This window comes from Cebus imitator, unplaced genomic scaffold (genome assembly GCF_001604975.1).
Source record: "Cebus imitator isolate Cc_AM_T3 unplaced genomic scaffold, Cebus_imitator-1.0 Scaffold263, whole genome shotgun sequence".
NCBI classification, from domain to species: Eukaryota; Metazoa; Chordata; class Mammalia; order Primates; family Cebidae; genus Cebus; species Cebus imitator.
In genome coordinates this window covers 876,870-895,941 of record NW_016107578.1, presented here as the reverse complement: position 1 = coordinate 895,941, position 19,072 = coordinate 876,870, and the positions used below count along the sequence as shown (strand labels likewise).

Below are 19,072 nucleotides of genomic sequence, written 5' to 3'. Positions count from 1 at the left end.
GGGTTTCACCATGTTGGCCAGGATGGTCTCGATTTCTTGACCTTGTGATGCACCCGCCTCGGCCTCCCAAAGTGCTATGATTACAGGTGTGAGCCACCGTGCTCGGCGAGCCTGGCTGGGGCTTTTTTTCCCAACTTCATTTAATTTTTTTACAAAAAAAATTCATAACTAATGACTGAGCTTCAATCCAGTTATCAGAAAGCTTATGCTTGGAACAACTTGAGTCTGAATCTACTTTTTGAACTGTTGTCAATGGTTTTATGAAATCTAAATATAGATCAAGTATTCCCAATAAAATTTAGCATTCAAATTGTGATGTAAAATCTGCATCAGATTTTGAAGAGCTAATATGAAAAAATACAAAATATCTTAATAATGCTTTTTGTTTGTTTGTTTTGAGGAAGAATCTTGCTCTGTTGCCCAGGCTGGAGTGCAGTGGCATGGTCTTGGCTCACTCCAACCCCTGCCTCCTTGGTTCAAGCAATTCTCCTGCCTCAACCTCCCGAGTAGCTGGAATTACAGGCATGTGCCACCATGCCCGGCTAATTTTTGTATTTTTAGTAAAGATGGGTTTTTATCATGTTGGCCAGGCTGGTCTCAAACTCCTGACCTCAAGTGATCCACCCGCCTTGGCCTCCCAAAGTGCTGGGAATACAGGCAGGAGCCACTGTGTCCAGCCATGTGGCTTTTTCTTCTTCAGATTCACCAGATCCTGTCTTGACTCTGAGCCTTTGCATATGCCATTCCCTCTCCCTGGAACACTTGTTCTTATCCTTCCTAGCTTGCTAACACAATACCTTCTGTTTTTTTGTTTGTTTTTGAGACAGAGCCTTGCTCTGTCACCCAGGCTGGGGTGCGGTGGCGTGATCTTTGCTCACTGCCATCTCCGCCTCCTACGTTCAAGCAATTCTCTGCTTCAGCCTCCTAAGCAGTTGGGATTATAGGTGCCTGACACCATGTCCAGCGTTTTTTGTTTTTGTTTTGTTTTTTTTTTGAGACGGAGTTTCACTCTTGTTGCCCAGGCTGGAGTGCAATGGAGTGATGTCAGCTCACTGCAACCTCCACCTCCCGGATTCAAGCGATTCTCCTGCCTCAGCCTCCCAAGTAGCTGGGATTACAGGCATGTGCCACCACACCCAGCTAATTTTGTATTTTTAGTAGTAGAGACGAGGTTTCTCCATACTGGTTAGGCTGGTCTTGAACTCCTGACCTCGTGATCCACCTGCCTTGGCCTCCTCAAGTGCTGGGATTACAGGTGTGAGCCACTGCACCCAGTCACACAATGCATTCTTTAGGCTTCAGATGAGCTGTGATCTCTACCAGGAAGGCTTCTGGTTTTTCCAGCACTGCCTCTGAATATCCACCATGCCCTGTGCGTCCCCTGTCCTGCCATCATCGTTCCGTATGGCAACTGACTGCCTGTCACACATCCGATGCTGCCGCCACCCCACCTGCAGCCTGCAATCCCTAGGAAGGCAGAGGAGACTCTATCCTGTTCATCTCACCTCTAAGAACCCATCCCTCAACCCCTCACCTGCTGCTTCCCATCCATTCTCATGCCACCCCCACCTCGGCCTCTGGTGACTCACCTTCTTCCCTCGACGGAATGTGCTATACCAGCCTCCAGGCTTTTCCTTGGACCAGGAGGCCAATTTCACCTGGAGGAGAAAGGGGAGGGTCACTGTAGCAGACGCCCTTGGTGCCACCTAGATCCCATCTGCATTTCCCTCCTCACACCAAAGGCTGCTGACTGTGACCATGTCAGGATGTTCTCTGGCTCCTGGGACAGATGGGCTCTGCCAGTGCACAATCAGCGAAAGGGGGTTCATGCCCCTGAGGCAGCCCTCACCCAATGACTGATGAGAGTTGGTGGATAAATACCCCAGCTCCCTTGCCTCCTAGGGGGATAACTCTCAGGTGCCAGTGCTACAGTCTCCCAGGGTTCCCCAGTGGGACTGAGCTCTGGGTCCCCAGATGGTACCATTTTATTTTATTTATTTATTTATTTATTTAATTTAGTTTTGAGACAGGGTCTCACTCTATCACTCAGGCTGAAATGCAGTGACATAATCTTAGCTCACTGCACTTTCAAACTCGTGGGCTCAAGCAATCCTCTCACCGCAGCCTCCTGAATAGCTGGAACTACAGGTGTGCACCACCATGCCCAGCTTTTTAATTTTTTTAATTTTTTGAGTGTCTTATTCTGTCACCCAGGCTGGAGTGCAGTGGTGTGATCACTGGCTCACTGCAGCCTTGTCCTCCAAAGTTCAAGCCATCCTCTGTCCTCAGCCTCCTAAGTAGCTGGGACAACAGGAATATGCCACCGTGCCCGGATTTTTTTTTTTTTTTAAGAGCTGGGGTCTTTTTACGTCACCCAGGCTGGTCTTGAACTCCTGAGCTCAAGTGATCCTCCCACCTCAGCCTCCCAAAGTGCTGGGATTACATGTATGAACCACGGTGCCTAGCCCCAGCCTCTCCCTTTAGGCTAGTAGAAGGTAAGCAGGAGAATGAAGAGGAGGCCCTCAGATGTTAGCAATTGTTTAGGGATCAAGGCCTACACTCCAGGCCCGGGAAGTGGGAAGTCCAAGCTTGTCTAAATTCCCATGCACTGGGCATCTGACCTCCCACTAAACCAGGGGATGATAGACCAGTTAAAAATAACAACGTGAGCTGGGTGAGGTGGCTCAAACCTGTAATCTCAGCACTTTGGGAGGCCGAAATGGGTGGATCACTTGAGGCCAGGAGTTTCAGACCAGTCCCACCAACATGGTGAAACCCCACCTCTACTAAAAAATACAATACAAAAATGAACTGGGTGTGGTGACAGGTGCCTGGACAATTTTTTAATTTTTGTAGAAACGGGGTTTTGCCATGTTGCTCAGGCTGGTCTCGAACTCCTGAGTCATGCAATCCACCCGCCTCAGCCTCCGAAAATGCTGAGATTATAGGCCTATGCCACCACGCTGGCCTGATTCTTTTTCTTTTTGATCCTCTGCTGTAGTCTTAGCTCTTGAGACAGGACTTGATATACAGTAAGTGCTCAATAAATGTCAGTTGAAGGAAGGATACCATCACAGACAAGGTGAGGGTGGGTGTGAGGAGCAGGGAACAGCCCTTCTTGGGGGAGGGGATGAGAGGTTTGGGGCACTCACGATCTCAAACTTCTTGTCGGGATAGAGGCAGGTCTCTCCTCCCGCCGTGAAGTTGCAAAAAACCCTGAACGAGTCCCGCGCGCAGCCCTGGTTGGGGTCAATCCAGTATTCCCCTGCCGCAGAGCCAGGCGGGATGGGTGAGTCCGGGTGGACCCGACGGACCCCACCCCCAACCCCATCCCATCCCAGTGGCGGGGGAACCGGACCTCACCATCAGGCAGGTGCGGGTGGTTGCGGTGCAGCTCGTGGCACACGAGGCCCGGGCGCTCCGCGGTGCCGGGAGGACGCTGCAGCTGCTCCAACTCCAAGCTCAGCGACGTGAGCGAGGCCAGCACCTCCTCCAGGCCGCCCTCCACGAATGGGAGCGGGGCTGGGACCGAGCGCCGGCGCCTGCGCAGCCCGTGCAGCTCGGCAGGGGGACCCTGGGTGTGGGGGATGGGGACCGAGGAGAAGGGAGGGGAGATGGGGGAGGGACAGACGGGAGAAAGAGACAGGCAGAGATGAAGGGGCAGAGAGACGCAGATGAGAAAGAGGAGGGAGAGATAAACAAGGGGCAGAGACAGAGAAAGAGAGAAGCAGACAGGGAGAGACACACAGGAAAGAGACAGATTCAGAGACGGGGAGAAGCCAGATTGCAAGAGGACAAAATAGAAAACCGCAGGAAAAGCAGACACAGAGGGAGACAGAGCAGGAAAGAGAAGAGATGAAATAGTGGCGCAAGGGAGCCAGAGACAGGTAAAGGAGATGGAGAGATGGGAAGGGAGAGATGGGGTCCGGGAGAGAAGACCCAGGTCAGAGCCCCCATGGGTGTCCCCTTAAACCCCCCTCCCAGCCCAGACCTTCCTTGGTGTTTTGCAGGGAACTGCCCTCTTCACCTACATCCCATGAACACCAGTGTGTGCCTGGCCCAGTGCTGGGCACAGAAGGACCCTCTGGGGACACCCAGATATAGTCCTTGCTCTCCCCCCAGGCCTTGGCGCTCAGCCCCCTCTCCCTGGGGAACTCACGGGGGGACCTGGGGGGCCTGCAGGTCCGGTGTCTCCACGGGGGCCCATGGAACCCTGTAGGGAGAAGTCACTTGGAGGGTGAGCTCTGTGGAGACCCTTCCCACCAACACACACACACACACACACACACACACACACAGCCTTGGGGAAAGGACATAAAGTTTTCAGTACTATAAGACACAAAATTTCCTTCCTTCCTTTCTCCCTTCCCCTTCCCCTTCCCCTTCTCCTTCCCCTTCCCCTTCCCCTTCCCTCCTTCTTGGCTGGAGTGCAGTGGCACAGTCTCGGCTCTCTGCAACCTCTGCCTCCTGGGTTCAAGCGATTCTCCTGCCTCAGCCTCCCGAGTAGCTGGAATTACAGGCGCCCACCAGGATGCCCAGCTAATTTTTGTATTTTTAGTAGAGACAGGGTTTCACCAGGTTGGCCAGGCTGGTCTCTAACTCCTGACCTCGTGATCAGCCCGCCTCAACCTCCCAAAGTGCTGGGATTACAGGTGTAAGCCACCATGCCCAGCCACAAATTTTCATGTTTTAATGTCTCTGAAATCAGCATCTTAACATCTTTGGCAAGTCATCGTTTACTTGACAGAACTGTTTTCTCTCCTAGCAGTTTATAAATAATGGTACATCTTATAATTGATGGCATTTTGGATCTGATGAAATACAACAGTAGGTGTTGAATAAATATTTGTCAAAGGCACGATGGCATGAATAAAGAAAGAAATGAAGGCAGAGGCGTGGAGGATTCGCATGCAGTGGAGGGGATGGGAGCTGGGCTGCAACAAGCCCAGGGAAGCAGGGTGTACTCACCGGAGACCCCTTTGAGCCTTTCTGTCCCAGAGGGCCCTGTGGGGCACAGACAGGGAGAGCTGAGGTCCTGGCCTGGTCTGCCATAGTGACCTCATCCCACAAGATTCCCTTCATACTCACCACCATGCCTGGGGGCCCAGGGTGGCCCAGAGAGCCGATGGGACCAGGGGGACCCTTGGGAAAGGACATCAGGGTCAGTATTGGTGGGGTACACCCTATTGCCCTTACAGATCCCCCAGACAAGCCTTCAATCCCATCCAAGGAAGACCCAAACCCTAGGCAAGCCTCCAATTCCCCAACAGAGAGACCTCAAACCCCAGACGCGGCCTCCAACTTGCCAGTTTCCAGATACAGCCCCCTATTTTCCCCAGACACACCCTTATTAATTCAGACCCACATTTCCCGGACCCCATACCCACAATCTCCCAACAGGTCCTCCACCCACCCCTCCTTCAAACATATTTCTCCCACTCTGGGCAGAACACTCACAGGGTCTCCCTTGGGGCCAGGAGGTCCCTGCACACCTGGCAACCCCTGATCTCCTTTCTCACCAGCTTCCCCCGAGGGGCCAATGAGACCAATCAATCCAATGTGGCCCTGGAGGACAAAAGAGGCACAGGCAGCGGAGGACATGGGAGGATGCAGGAGATTTTTCTCCTAGAGCCTTAGGGTGATAAGTTTGGGAACAGGGGAGGCCCTAATCTCCCAGCCCCTGGCCAGGGAGGGAGGGAAAGAGGGGAGGAGATGGGGAAGAGAATAATGGAATGATATTCTTACCTTTTCCCCCTTGGGGCCAGCATCTCCCTTCAGCCCTGGGAGGCCAGAGGGCCCCTGGGAGGAGAGCAATTGTCAGTGAGGGATTCTCAAATGTGAATGCTCAAGGTCCGTGTGGGTGGCTAGGGGATGGTCACATGGGAAATTATGCACATTTCAAATGGGAATGATCAGGGATGGAGTCAAAGCATGGTCAGTGTAGGCCAAGGTGGGATGATGAGAGCCAATGAGGGGCTGATTGGAGGATAGACAATGTGAGTGGTCAGTGGCCAAGGTCAGCATGGGTGCTCAGTGTAGACCATCAAGGTGGAGGGTCGGTGTGCTCAGTGTAGACCATCAAGGTGGAGTGTTAGAGCAGACAGTTATAGAGACCAGCAGTGTAGACCATCAGGGTGGAAGGTCAGAGCAGAAAGTTAGTAGACACAGACAGTATGGACATTCAGATGGTCAGTGAGCGTCAGCCTGCACCAGTGCTCACTAGGTGGTCACTGGGTGCCCAGATTGGTCCTCAGAGCCAGGACCGCAGGGATAAGCAAGTCTCTTACCAGGGGGCCGGGAGGGCCCATCCGTCCAGGCGATCCCAGGAGGCCTGGTTCACCCTGAGGATGAAACAGAACATGGGATGGGCTGCACCCTGCCAGAACCCAGTGTGGACCCCCCTGCACCATGTACCAGGGGCAGCCCCTCCAGATGGTGATGGGATTGCAACCTGGGAGCAGGCGGGGGGAGGGGCTGGACCCACCCTGTCCCACCCCTGCTCCACCCCACTCACCACAGGGCCGGGGATCCCTCGAAGACCTTCGGGTCCCACACGTCCAGGAGGCCCTCGAGCCCCCATTGGACCTGTCCTCCCTGGGGGCCCGTCAGGACCTGGCTCTCCCTGAAATGGACACAGGCAAGAGGGGGACAGAGTCAGAGGATTCCTGCCTCATGGTCCACAGCCAGATACCACCCAGGACCCAGAAAGAGTGGGTGCCTGGGGTGGTCACAGGTCCACCCTCACCTGGTGGCCCCACTATTGGCCTAGGATAGCACAGGGACCCTTCCCCTTTTCAGAGGGACTCACCTTGGCACCTTTCTCCCCTTCTCTGCCTTCTCGACCCATGCGGCCTGAAGGACCCTGGGAAGGGAAAGAAGTGAGGGGAGGTTAGGGGCTGACTGGGGGTCTGAGGGGTGACTGGGGGCTGTGGGGTGAGTGGGGGCTGTGGGTATGTGGGGATCTGTAAGGTGAGTGGGGGCTGTGGGTGAGTGGAGCCTGTGGGTGAGTGGGGTCTGTAAGGTGAGTGGGGGCTGTGGGTAAGTCAGGGATCCAGGAGGTGGTTCATCACTTACCCTCTTGCCGGGGGGCCCAGGGGCGCCGGGTTCCCCAGAAGCTCCAGGCGGGCCCTGGAGGAGACAAGGACACCAGCTGTGGTCTCAGCTAATGTTGTTTGAGCCTCACTGTTTTAGGACGCCTTGGACCAGAGGACAGCCTTCCGTAGGCATCACCCCAGCACCGGGCACTCCCACCTCCCACCTGCTCCCTCAAGCTGTTCACATTCCTGGGGGTCCCCAGAGAGGTGAAGCAGGAGCATCTGCAGGAGCCTTGGGTACCCCACTAGCCCACTCCCCTGCCCCCCAATTTACTCAGCTCCCCAACCCCCCTCCCAGCATCACACCCTGTTTCCCCACTCACCGGCCCCCCAACGTCACCAGGGTCTCCCTTCTCCCCTGGGGAACCGTCTATGCCCTGCATGGGGGAAGACAGAGTTGAGTGGGGTGATGAGGGTACATGAGAATTTGGGGTGGGGCTTGGAGGCAAACGAAGGTTATTGGTTCCACTGTCAGTGCCCAGGTCTGTGGGGGTGGGGAGATGGGGACACAATCCGGAAACATGCCAGGATTGGGGAGGGGAGGGGGTCACACTCACTGAAACTCCAGGGTCTCCTGGGGGCCCTAGATCTCCAGGGAGCCCTGTGGGGCCCTGGAACACAGAATGATTAATAATCACATCTCTGAATTGTTGAGCAATCACGCATTTATGAAACAGATCAACTGTATCCAGGAACAGTTTGCTTTCTGGGAACACATTCGTGAGCAAAACATAAAATCCCTGGCCTGGTAGAGCAAACATTCTCCCATTTCATGGGTGCAGGCTCTGAGCTAAGAATGCTGCATGCATGGTCTCACTGCAGCCTCCTCACAGCCTCCCAGCTCGGGACTCACAGGGAAAACTGGGCATTCACTTGTCCATCCCTTCATTCATTCATTTATGCATCCATATACTCAGAGAAGGGACATTCCGAACGATGAGACTCAAGTGGAGGTCCCACCGATGTTAAAGCCCCTCCCTGACCTCCACCTACCCCAAACCCTACTGTGGTGGCAAAAGGGCCTCAACCTTCACCTCAACACCAAATCCCACATCCACTCCCAATGTGACCCAATTTAACCTTCACCTTTACAACAGTGTTAGAATGATTCGCTGTGAAATCAACTTTCATGCCATACAATGATGTATAAGCACTGTACATATATGTTTCTTTTGGTGTGTGTGTGTGTGTATTTTTTTTTAGTAGAGATGGGGTTTCACCATATTGGCCAGGCTGGTCTTGAACTCCCGACCTTGTGATCTGCCTGCCTCGGCCTCCAAAAGTGCTGGGATTACAGGTGTGAGCCACCGTGTCCGGCCATTTCTGTTTCGTTCACACATTTATTCACTAATTCACTCATCCATCCATCCATTCACTCATCTATTCAGTAATTTCGTTCACTTATACATCTGTCCATCCATTCAGTCATCATTCACTCATTCACTCACTCATTTGTCCATTTGGCCACTCATTTATTCATCCATTCATTCACATTCATGCGTCCATTAATTTACTTGTTCTTAATTTATTCATTCATTCATTCACTCATTTATTCATACGCATTTATTCATTTGCATATTCATCCATCCACTGATTTATTCACTTGTCCATTCATTAATTCACTGATTCATCCATTCATCCATTTATTTATTGAGACGGAGTCTCGCTCTGTTGTCCAGGCTGGAGTGCAGTGGCACAATCTCAGCTCACTGCAACCTCTGCCTCCCTGGTTCAAGCATTTCTCCTGCCTCAGCCTCCCAAGGCAGCACATCCCGCCATGCCTGGATAAGTTTTGTATCTCTTTTAGTTGAGACAGGGTTTCACCATATTGGCCAGGCTGGTCTTGAACTCCTGACCTTGTGATCCACCCGCCTTGGCCTCCCAAAGTGCTGGGATTACAGGTGTGAAACACTGAGCCTGGCCACTTGTTTATTAATCCATCCATCCATGTTCTGGGGGTTGCTCATGAAATCAGTAAAAAATTTGGGAGAGCTTCAAGCACACTCAAGCGCCCCCTCACATGTCTGCCTCCACTTCCCCCCAGGGCTCACCATGTTCCCTTTGGCTCCATCCTCTCCAGGGGGACCTTTCTTGCCTGGGGGTCCAGCAGCTCCAGATGGGCCTGAGTCCCCCTTTTCACCAATGTCTCCTTTGGGCCCCTTGACAGAAACAGATCAGAGGTCAGAGTGGCCTGGACTGTCTAGGGATCAAGGATTAGCATACTTGGATTCAGGTATCGGGGTGGTCTGGGACTTTTCTGGGGTCAGGGTTCAGAGTAGACTAGGCTGTCCAAGGATCAAAGGTCAGAAGGAGCTAGCTATGACAGTGAAAGGTCAGGATGGTATAGGTGCCCACTGGTTATGTGCAAGGTTGGCCTAGCCCATGTGCTGCCCTTGAATGAATTAGAAGAGGGGTCCCCTCTGGGCAACTCATCCTCAAGTCAGGACTCATGACTCAGATTTGAGCCCTCACCTATCCTCTGGGCCATGCAGTCTTGTGCAGCGTGCAACCTGCAGAACTGTACATAGCAGCCCTGTCTGAGACCTTCCACATGTCCTTCCTCAAGGTAATCAGGGATGCCCACAGGACAGGGGTGAGTGGATGACTTTTGACTGCACAGAGATCAAGGTGGCCTAAGATGCCCAGGGGTCAGGGGTTCCCTGAGATGAGTGCAGGGACCACATCACATAGTCACTCACCGGGATGCCTGGGGCTCCTGGAGGCCCTGGGTCTCCAGCCTCCCCTGGCTCACCCTGCAAGAGGCAAAGTGAGGATGGGGAGAGGTCCCAACCTAGCAGACAGGGAGGGGCTCCCCAGAATGGTCCTGCCCCTCAGGACTGGATTTGCCTCTTCCCCCCTGTGCAGCCCCTGCTTTCCACCGCTCACCTTCTCACCCACGGCGCCTGGCTGACCAACTCCTCCAGGCAGCCCTGGAATGCCCTGGAGAGACAGCAAGGGGTAGGAGCGGGACTATGGAATTCCAACATCTTCTTACTAGGAAATGGGTGCCCCATCTCTGAGCCATCTTGGCCTCCCAAGAGTTCTCACCTCTGATCCACTGGGGCCTTGGGGTCCCCGAGGACCTGGAGCTCCATGGGGACCCTGTGGAAGGGTCAGAATAGTATCCAGTGACCCCATGGCCCCCAAAAGGCCACGGTGACCACAGATACCACTCTCGATGCTGGTTACCCTTGAGGACCTTAAAATGACAATGTCCCTCAAATGAATCTAATGCCTCCCCCAACCCTGTAACGCCACCATCCTCTCCCCACCCCCAACCTTTCCCTGGGAGTGCATACCATGGACCCAACGTCTCCAACCTCCCCTTTTTCTCCAGGAGGGCCTGGTAGCCCCTGTGGAACAAAGAAGCAAGATTGGGGCACCAGGTAGGGAGACTCAGAGGTGACATCCCAAACCCAGACACCTACCTGCAATCCAGGAGGGCCAATCACCCCCACAAAGCCTCTGACTCCATCATCTCCTTTCTGCCCAAAGAGGCCTGGGGGTCCCCGGCGCCCCTGAGCCCCGTCTGCTCCCTGGAAGAACACAGACAGGGTCATATTTAGGATCTGGGTCAGGGATTAGTGCAGAATGAGGCTCAAGGGTCAGGACTGAGGTTAAGGGTCAGAGTCAGGGTTCAGGTTAAGTTTAGGGAGGGTCAGGGTTGAGTTTGGAGTTGGGGTCCAGGTTAAGGAACAGGGCTTGGGAATGAAGTCAAGGGTTGAGTCAAGGTGTTAAACAGTGAGTTGGATGTGCAGTTGAGGTTCAGTTCACGGGCAGGGTTCAAATGGGGTTGAGATAGGATTTAGCGTTGGGTTTAAGGTTGGGGCCAGGGTCATATTCAAAGTTTGAGTTCAGGTCTGGGGTCAGCATCAGAAGCGTGGGTCAGAGGCAGGGTTAAAAATAGGGCTGTATGTTCCTATAGTATGGTAATAAACAAAAAGGACAGGTCTGGGTCATGGCTTGTTTAAGAGATTTGTTTGGTTGGTTGTTTTTGTTTGTTTCGTTTTGTTTTAAGGAGTCTCACTCTGTCATCCAGGCTGGAGTGCAGTGGCATGATCTTGGCTCACTGCAACCTCTGCCTCCCCGATTCAAGCAGTTCTCCTGCTTCAGCCTCCCGAGTAGCTGGGATTACAAGCATGTGCCACCCATGCCTGGCATTTTTTTTTTAGATGGGTGGAGTGCAGTGGTGCAATCTTGGCTCACTGCAGTCTCTGCCTCCTGGATTCAAGCAATTCTCCTATTACGGCCTCCTGAGTAGCTGGGATTATAGGTGCCTGCCACCAAGTCCGACTAATTTTTTTGTATGTTTAGTAGAGATGGGGTTTCACTATTTGGCCAGGCTGGTCTCGAACTCCTGACCTCAGGTGATCCACCTGCCTTGGCCTCCGAAAGTGCTGGGATTACAGGCAGGAGCCACCATGCCTGGCCGAAGATAAGGTTTGAGTAGGACTGAGGTTAAGGTCATGAGCAGAGTTGAGGCGGGGCTAAAATGGGGTTCAGAGCTGGGTTTAGGTTGGAACTGAGTCCAATTGTAGGGTTGAATTCACATTGGGCATCAATATAGAGGGGCAGATTAACGTTGAGGATGAGGTTGAGACTGAACCAGACTCTGGGGGTGAGTTCACATTGGGTGTTGGTATTGAGGGAGCACATGGTTGGGTTGGGATTGACCCAGATTCTGGGGTTAAGTTCACATGGGGTGTTGGTATTGAGAGGAAGACATGGTTCGGTTGGGATTGACTCTGACTCTCGGGGTGAGTTCATATTGGGTGTTGGTATTGAGGAGAAGACATGGTTGGGTTGGGATTGAGTCAGATTCTGGGGTTGAGTTCACACTGGGTGTCAGCATTTGGGGAGGACCAGGGTTGGGTTTGGGGTTTCGATTGAGTCCGTGTGTTTCCACTGTCATTTGCTCCCAGTATCCCTTCCCATCAAGGATCCAGAGAAGGAAAACAAAGCTGTGAGCACTCACTGGGAGACCTGGATGTCCTGCAGGACCCCGTATCCCTGCTGGTCCAGGTGGGCCCTGGGAGAACAGGAAACAGAATAAAAAACTTCCTCAGGTGTAAGATCAGAGAGGGCACTGGATATATCAATCGCCACCTCCCTACCCACACCCCTTTATGAGAACAACTTCCCCCACCCGGCAGCACAGCTGCATCCCCCCAAATCCTGTCTTCTCAGCCATCAGCTAATGGGACCAGAGACAGACACCTGTCCTAAGCCCAGCCCTGGCCATCAGGACCTTTCCCCACAAGTTCTACCAAGACCAGGGACGAAGCTGGCTCAGTGATGGGGGACACTGGAGCTGACGTTCTGGGGGGAAGTTGGGAATCAGATGCCTCAGTGCCTGCCATGTGGAGTCACAGGCAGAGAGAAGGACGTGTCACTAAGAAGGGAGAAGGAGGCCGGGTGCGGTGGCTCAAGCCTGTAATCCCAGCACTTTGGGAGGCCGAGGCGGGTGGATCACGAGGTCAAGAGATCGAGACCATCCTGGTCAACATGGTGAAACCCCGTCTCTACTAAAAATACAAAACATTAGCTGGGCATGGTGGCGCGTGCCTGTAATCCCAGCTACTCAGGAGGTTGAGGCAGGAGAATTGCCTGAACCCAGGAGGCGGAAGTTGCGGTGAGCCGAGATCGCGCCATTGCACTCCAGCCTGGGTAACAAGAGCGAAACTCCGTCAAAAAAAAAAAAAAAAAAAAAGAAGGGAGAAGGAGGTCACCCCCACCCCAGTGCCTTTCCAGTTCTTCGGGAGCCCCAGCTATCCTTATCCTGTCTACAGTTGGGTTCTGTGGCCCCACTGCTCCAGGCAGCTCAAGTACCTTTTGTTGCATGTAGGTGTCAAGATGGTGCCTGGGAAGGCAGAAAACTCCATGGCCTCTCCTCCCCCATAATGATCTCCACATCCCTGACCTCCTCTCTCTTCTGCTACCTGCCCCACCCCGCCTCACTGGGGATCTCCACTCACCGCATCTCCTTTATCGCCTTTGATCCCCTTGTGACCAGGGGCGCCGACGTCCCCCTGCAGAGGAAATGGGATGAAGGACCCAGCTTCCGTTCACCCCCATCCTCCCCTGGACCCTTCCTCTCTGTGAACCACTCACCTTGTCCCCTTCCTCGCCAGAAGGCCCAGCAGCTCCAGGGGGTCCCAGAGGCCCTAGGGGCCCTGGGATCCCATCTTTGCCAGTGGGGCCAGGGGGGCCACGTTCTCCCTGTTGTGGGGAATGGAAAGGGGAATGTCAGGGCAGGAATGTCCTGCAGGAGCCCATTCCTGGGATGTGGCTGGGCCAGACCCTGAGGGGGCCCTAGGAATGGGATGGGCAGGTCACTTACTGGGGACCCCTTCTCGCCTGCAGGCCCAACGGGGCCTTGGTTGCCACTTTGGCCAGGAAGTCCAATGCCTCCTGCTGGGCCCAGAGGACCCCGCTCACCAGGGGAGCCCTGAAAACAGAGGTGACAGGTCAAGAATAATACCAGTAGTAGCCCTCCTTTATAGAGGGTTTTTAAGCCACCAGGTACTGAGTTCTGCAATTATCAAGACGGTATCTAAATTGTTCCCTTCCTGCAGCAGCCAGAGGTGCCTGTGAGCATGTGAGGGGCAGGGCACGTTCTTCTCCTGCTCAAGAACACTCCATGGCTCCCATATCACTTAGAGCAAAAGCCAAAGTCCTCCTGGCAGCCCATACACACACATACACATACACACACACACATACACACACACACATACACACACACACACATACACATATATATTTATATACATATATACACACATATGTATTTATATACACATATATACATACACACAAATACATATGCATTTACATGTGTATGTATGTGTATATATATGTATATATATGTTTATGTATGTATTGGTAAAGACAGGGTCTGGCTATGTTACCCAGGCTGGTCTCAAACTCCTGGGCTCAAGCAATCCTCCATCCTCAGCCTCCCAAAGCGCTGGGGTTACAAGCATGAGCCACCACGCCTGGCCCAAGAAAAAGGGTTTTTATATGTTGGTGGCCAACACACAGGTAAGTATTTGTTGGATAAATCATCTCATTGAGGCTTGTGATCATACCTGAGATGAGGCTTCTCATCATGGCTATTTTACAGACAAGGAAACTGAGGCTTGCCAAGGAATACAATTGCCCAGCCAGTAAGCAACAGAACTGATCTCGGCTCACTGCAACCTCTACTGCCCAGGTTCAAGAGATTCTCCTGCCTCAGCCTCCAGAGTAGCTGGGATTACAGGCATCCACCACCATGTCCGGCTAATTTTTGTATTTTGAGTAGAAACAGGTTTCCACCATGTTGGTCAGGCTGGTCTCGAACTCCTGGCGTCAAGTGATCCACCCACCTTGGTCTCCATCATGGGTTTTATCATGACAATGTCAAGCTTCCAAGACACCTTGAGTCCCTCCACCCTGCCCCCTACCCAGCACACAGGGCTATACTTACATTGGCCCCGACGGGCCCTGGGGGTCCCTTGTCACCCTTCAAACCAGTAGGTCCCTGAAGGAGACGAAAATTCACAGTCAAGAGACTCCCAACGGTGTCCCCAAGTCCTGTCTTCCTCTAGGGGGAGCTCACAGTCCCCACCCCTCTCCTGGGACTGGACACTGAGCTTTGAGGGGTCTGCCTCTCAGTTCCCGCCACCGTCTTTTTTCTTTCATCATTTCCCCTACTCCAAATGCCATTCCCCCAACCCCCTGCAGCCCCCCATCCTTTCCTTCTCTAAGGGACATGCGAGAGGGTCTCCAAAGATACTTACCGGGTCCCCAGGGGCCCCCTTGGGGCCAGGAAAGCCCCTGGGTCCAGCTGGCCCTTCCTTCCCAAGGGGTCCTGGTGGTCCCAGTTCCCCCTGCGGAAGTGGAAAGGAGGGAAGTCAAGCTCCAGGGAGGGGCTGTCTCCTTCTAGTCTGTGACTCAGGGCCCCTCCCCCACGAGACTGATTCTGAGCCCTTGGTTGATCTTGGATGTTCAGCCAAAATCTCCAGTAGACAGTGTCTCACCTTGGCTCCCTCTTTGCCTTCCAGGCCAGGAAGACCTTGTTCACCAGGAGGTCCAGGGGGACCCGGAGGCCCCCTTTCACCCAGAGGTCCCACTTCTCCTGTCTTTCCCTGGTGAGGAAGAAGGCTCCTCTTGAGTGAGGGTGGCCTGGGGGAGATGCTCAGGTGTCCAGCTTCCTTCTAAACATCCCCCAACTGGTACAAAACAAGGGAAGTTTAAGGAGTCCACGCTGACCTGAGGGCCCAAGACACCAGCTGGTCCAGGCGGGCCTGTCTGACCTTGGAAGCCCTGGAGAGAAAAATTAAATGGGGCGGGGGGGAATGTTACATGGGGAAGGGATGGGGGAGGGGAAGACAAATAGGATCGGGAATCTGGCCAGGCGCAGCGGCTCATGCCTGTAATCGCAGCACTTTGGAAAGTCGTGGTAGGTGGGGCCACTCGAAGCCAAGAGTTCGAGACGAGCCTGGCCAACATGATGGAGCCCCGTCTCTACTAAAAATACCAAAAATAGCCAGGCGTGGTGGCATACTCCTGTAGTCCCACTCAGGAGGCTGAGGCAGGAGAATTGCTTGAATCCCGGAGGCACAGGTTGCAGTGAGCTGAGATCGCCCTACTGCACTCTAGCCTGAGCAACAGAGCGAGACTCTGTCCCATTAAAAAAATAAATAAATAAAAGGATCAGGTATCAAAGGTTGAGGGGTTACTCACCAATTCTCCTCTCTGTCCAGGGTGCCCTGGTCGTCCATCTTTACCTTGGTGACCCTGGGGGGTGAGGTAGGAAAGAGTTGGGGCACAGATACAAGGCTTCCTCCCTTCCCACATCCTCCACCCACCCAACCCACAATGAGGGTGACATCACTCACAGGGGGGCCCTTTGGCCCGGGGAATCCTGGAGGGCCTTGCAGACCAGGGAGGCCCTGAAATGGAGCCGAAGTCATTATCTCATCCTCCTGCCTGACTGCCCACTCCCTGAGCCTGACACAGCAACAACAGGAGCCAGCACATACTGAGTGCTTACTGCATGCCAGGCACAAGGCAGGGCATTCTCCACACAGCAAGTCATTGTATTCACTACTGCAGCCCTTTAGGGTGGAGGCTAAGGTTACTTCCATTTTACAGAGGAGAAAACTAAGGTACAGAGAAGTTAACTGGCTTGCCCAATGTCACACAGTAGGTGGGTGGCAGAGCCAGGACTTGAACTCATGGCTCTGACTTCAGAGGCTGTGCTCCTTCTTTTTTCTTTTTTTAATGATGGAGTCTTGCTCTGTCACCCAAGTTGGAGTGCAGTGGTGTGATCATAGCTCACTGCAGCTTCCAACTCCTGGGCTCAAGTGATGCTCTCTTCTCAGCCTCCAGAGTAGCTGGGACTACAGGCAGGCACCACCACACCCAATGAAGCTGTGGTCTTCCCACTGCATTATAATGTCTCTTCATCTCCTGGGCTTGTCCTCCACTCAGAAGCTCTCTCTCTCTCTTTCTCTCTCTCTCTCTCTCTCTCTCTCTGTCTCTCTCTCTCACACACACACACACACACACACACACACACACACACACACACTCACCTTTTCTCCAGGGATCCCAGGGGCCCCGTCCTGGCCCACATCGCCCTAGGACAGAGTGAATGAGACTCAGGCCCCAGAACAAACTCAACTGGGAAAAACTGGGAGGGACTAGCTGAGCCTGGGGCATGGGGGGCCTTGATCGCCCACCCATCCCATACCTTGGGGCCTGGTTGCCCTGTGGCACCTGGTTGCCCCCTCTCTCCACGGGAGCCCTGAGCAAAAAAAAAAAAAAAAAAAGGCAAAGATCAGATGTGAGGGGTTAGGGGAGCATGGGAGATGGGACCGAGTCTTCCAGGTCCTCTCCCCTTGTGACTCCCTCTCCCACCCCACCAGGGTCATTGATGTAACCGAAACCCTTTCCCTGCCCACTGATGATCCCTCCACCACCTCTCCTTCCCAGCCCTGTCCCGAAGTCCCAGCAGGGTAGGGGCACTCTCTATTTTCTTACTGGTGGTCCCCGCTCTCCTTCCAGCCCTGGCTGTCCTGCCTTTCCCTGAAAATAAATTGTAAGAGAGAAAGCAGAAGAAAATTAGAGTGCAAAGGCATGACACAAACACAAAATGGCACCTAGTCACAGACCCAGAAAGGTGTCTGCCACACATTTATTCACAAGCCTTTCAGTCATACACATACACACAAATACAACTTATACTCACAACCATGCAAAGATACACACACAATTACAACTATCATTGCATCTACAGAGTCCAAATGTGCAAGCATGTTTGCCCACACAGACATATATTTATCACAGCTGTGCAGTATGCATACATGATTGCATGCAATCATGGCGTGCATTTGGCAACCCACAGCCTGAAGATGAGATACAGATCTCATCATGCAATAGATCTTTTGCGCACATGTATACCCACTGTAAACACATGCATGCCTGGATTCATCTGAGGACCTTGTCCTGGTAAGCAGAGCAGCATACATACACTCATGTACATATATACAATGTTCATTAACGCTGTTACAATACACACATAGCAACACAAATACAACATATGCCTGTATACACATCACTCAGTGTGCACAGAAGCACACACATGTGTATACACCTGTCCTTTCACATGTGTGTACAAGCTTCTTGCACACATTTATGCCCACCATCATGCCCTTGTTTGCCCAGGCACAGGCCTGCAGGCTGCAGTACCCAAACCCTGTCTGATCTATATTGAAAGACACATGAAACACACATACACGTACTTACAGTCATATTTACAGTAATACCATGTGTGGTCACCTACATGTCACGCATTGCATATAATAGCATGTGTGCACACAAGTGCTTCCAGGCATAGACACAGACACCCATCATCGGGCACATCCACACATGCTGTTCCCCTTGGACAAGTTCGCCCCTCTCCCTTACCCCGGTCATGACTCACCGACTTCCCTTTCTCTCCTATGGGTCCCAGGGGCCCGGGAAATCCAATGGATCCCTGAGTGAAGAGAATTAGAAAGAAGACTTGAGGGTGAAGAGTGAGTGGTGCATGGAATTGACCCTTCATATCGTCCTTTGGGGCATTTCCAGGTCACTGATTCCAGAAGCTTCCTTGGTCTCTAGCCCCAGTCTCCTCCAAGGCAGCCCTCTTCTCTTCTCTCCCTTCCTCTCCTCCCTTCTCATTTCACTCCAGCAAAACTGGCCTCCTAGATATTCCTTGAGCACAGCAGTATGTTCCTGCCTCAGGGCCTTTGCACTGGCTGCTCTCTTTGCCTGAAATGCTCTTCTCCTAGGTCTCCACACAGTCAGCGACTCCTGACCATTTAGGTCTCATTCAGATGTCACCTCCTGAGAATGCCTTTCTTCCGCCATCCTGACTTTCACACATTGCCCAAGTCACCCTCTGTCTGTCACATTGTGCTATTTTGTTTTCCCAAGAACTCTTGCATTGAAATGACTCTTATTCACTTACTTATTCAATGCCTGTTTTCCTTCACTGGGACATAGCTCACTGGTCTTACTCCCCACAGTGAGTGCTTTTTAATATTTGTTAACTGACTCCAGTCCATGCTGGAGGAACCTTCCCTCCACTTGGGGGAAGACATCAGAGACTCTGATATCCTCTCACACTCCTCACTGTGCAGACTGAGTTCAGATTAGAAAAGAGATTTGCCAAGTACCTGGGTGCGGGTGGCATCCAGCCTCAAATTCCATTCCATCCCTCTACCCTCCCTTCCCATCTGGGGGCTCCATGGTCCCTATACTCATTTTTTTTTCCTTTTCTTTAGAGACAGAGTCTCACTTTGTCACCCAGGCTGGAGTGCAGTGGTATCAATCATAGCTCACTGCAGCTTCCACCTTCTTAGCTCAAGTGATCCTCCTACCTCAACCTCCTGAATAGCTGGGGCTGCAGGTGCACGCCACCATGCCCAGCTAATTTTTAGAAT

The 19,072-nt window shown here is 52.8% G+C and overlaps 1 protein-coding gene across 1 annotated transcript in view; it reads right to left on the bottom strand.

The window, feature by feature from the left end:
* The window catches only part of COL5A3 (collagen type V alpha 3 chain), a 50,978-nt gene that overhangs the window by 3,055 nt on the left and 28,851 nt on the right, over positions 1-19,072 (bottom strand). The window contains exons 29-62 of the mRNA XM_017500204.2: positions 18,070-18,123; positions 17,127-17,171; positions 16,837-16,890; positions 16,679-16,723; positions 15,980-16,033; positions 15,825-15,878; positions 15,351-15,404; positions 15,119-15,226; positions 14,879-14,968; positions 14,566-14,619; positions 13,435-13,542; positions 13,206-13,313; positions 13,070-13,123; positions 12,070-12,123; positions 10,523-10,630; positions 10,394-10,447; positions 10,143-10,196; positions 9,981-10,034; positions 9,794-9,847; positions 9,146-9,253; positions 7,652-7,705; positions 7,418-7,471; positions 7,075-7,128; positions 6,809-6,862; positions 6,515-6,622; positions 6,288-6,341; positions 5,746-5,799; positions 5,458-5,565; positions 5,089-5,142; positions 4,969-5,004; positions 4,160-4,213; positions 3,364-3,574; positions 3,153-3,265; positions 1,590-1,658 (exon numbers count right to left, since the gene is read on the bottom strand). Of these exons, the coding sequence (XP_017355693.1) occupies positions 1,590-1,658; positions 3,153-3,265; positions 3,364-3,574; positions 4,160-4,213; positions 4,969-5,004; positions 5,089-5,142; positions 5,458-5,565; positions 5,746-5,799; positions 6,288-6,341; positions 6,515-6,622; positions 6,809-6,862; positions 7,075-7,128; positions 7,418-7,471; positions 7,652-7,705; positions 9,146-9,253; positions 9,794-9,847; positions 9,981-10,034; positions 10,143-10,196; positions 10,394-10,447; positions 10,523-10,630; positions 12,070-12,123; positions 13,070-13,123; positions 13,206-13,313; positions 13,435-13,542; positions 14,566-14,619; positions 14,879-14,968; positions 15,119-15,226; positions 15,351-15,404; positions 15,825-15,878; positions 15,980-16,033; positions 16,679-16,723; positions 16,837-16,890; positions 17,127-17,171; positions 18,070-18,123 (2,445 nt within the window). The remainder of the gene's footprint in view (positions 1-1,589; positions 1,659-3,152; positions 3,266-3,363; positions 3,575-4,159; positions 4,214-4,968; positions 5,005-5,088; positions 5,143-5,457; positions 5,566-5,745; positions 5,800-6,287; positions 6,342-6,514; positions 6,623-6,808; positions 6,863-7,074; positions 7,129-7,417; positions 7,472-7,651; positions 7,706-9,145; positions 9,254-9,793; positions 9,848-9,980; positions 10,035-10,142; positions 10,197-10,393; positions 10,448-10,522; positions 10,631-12,069; positions 12,124-13,069; positions 13,124-13,205; positions 13,314-13,434; positions 13,543-14,565; positions 14,620-14,878; positions 14,969-15,118; positions 15,227-15,350; positions 15,405-15,824; positions 15,879-15,979; positions 16,034-16,678; positions 16,724-16,836; positions 16,891-17,126; positions 17,172-18,069; positions 18,124-19,072) is intronic.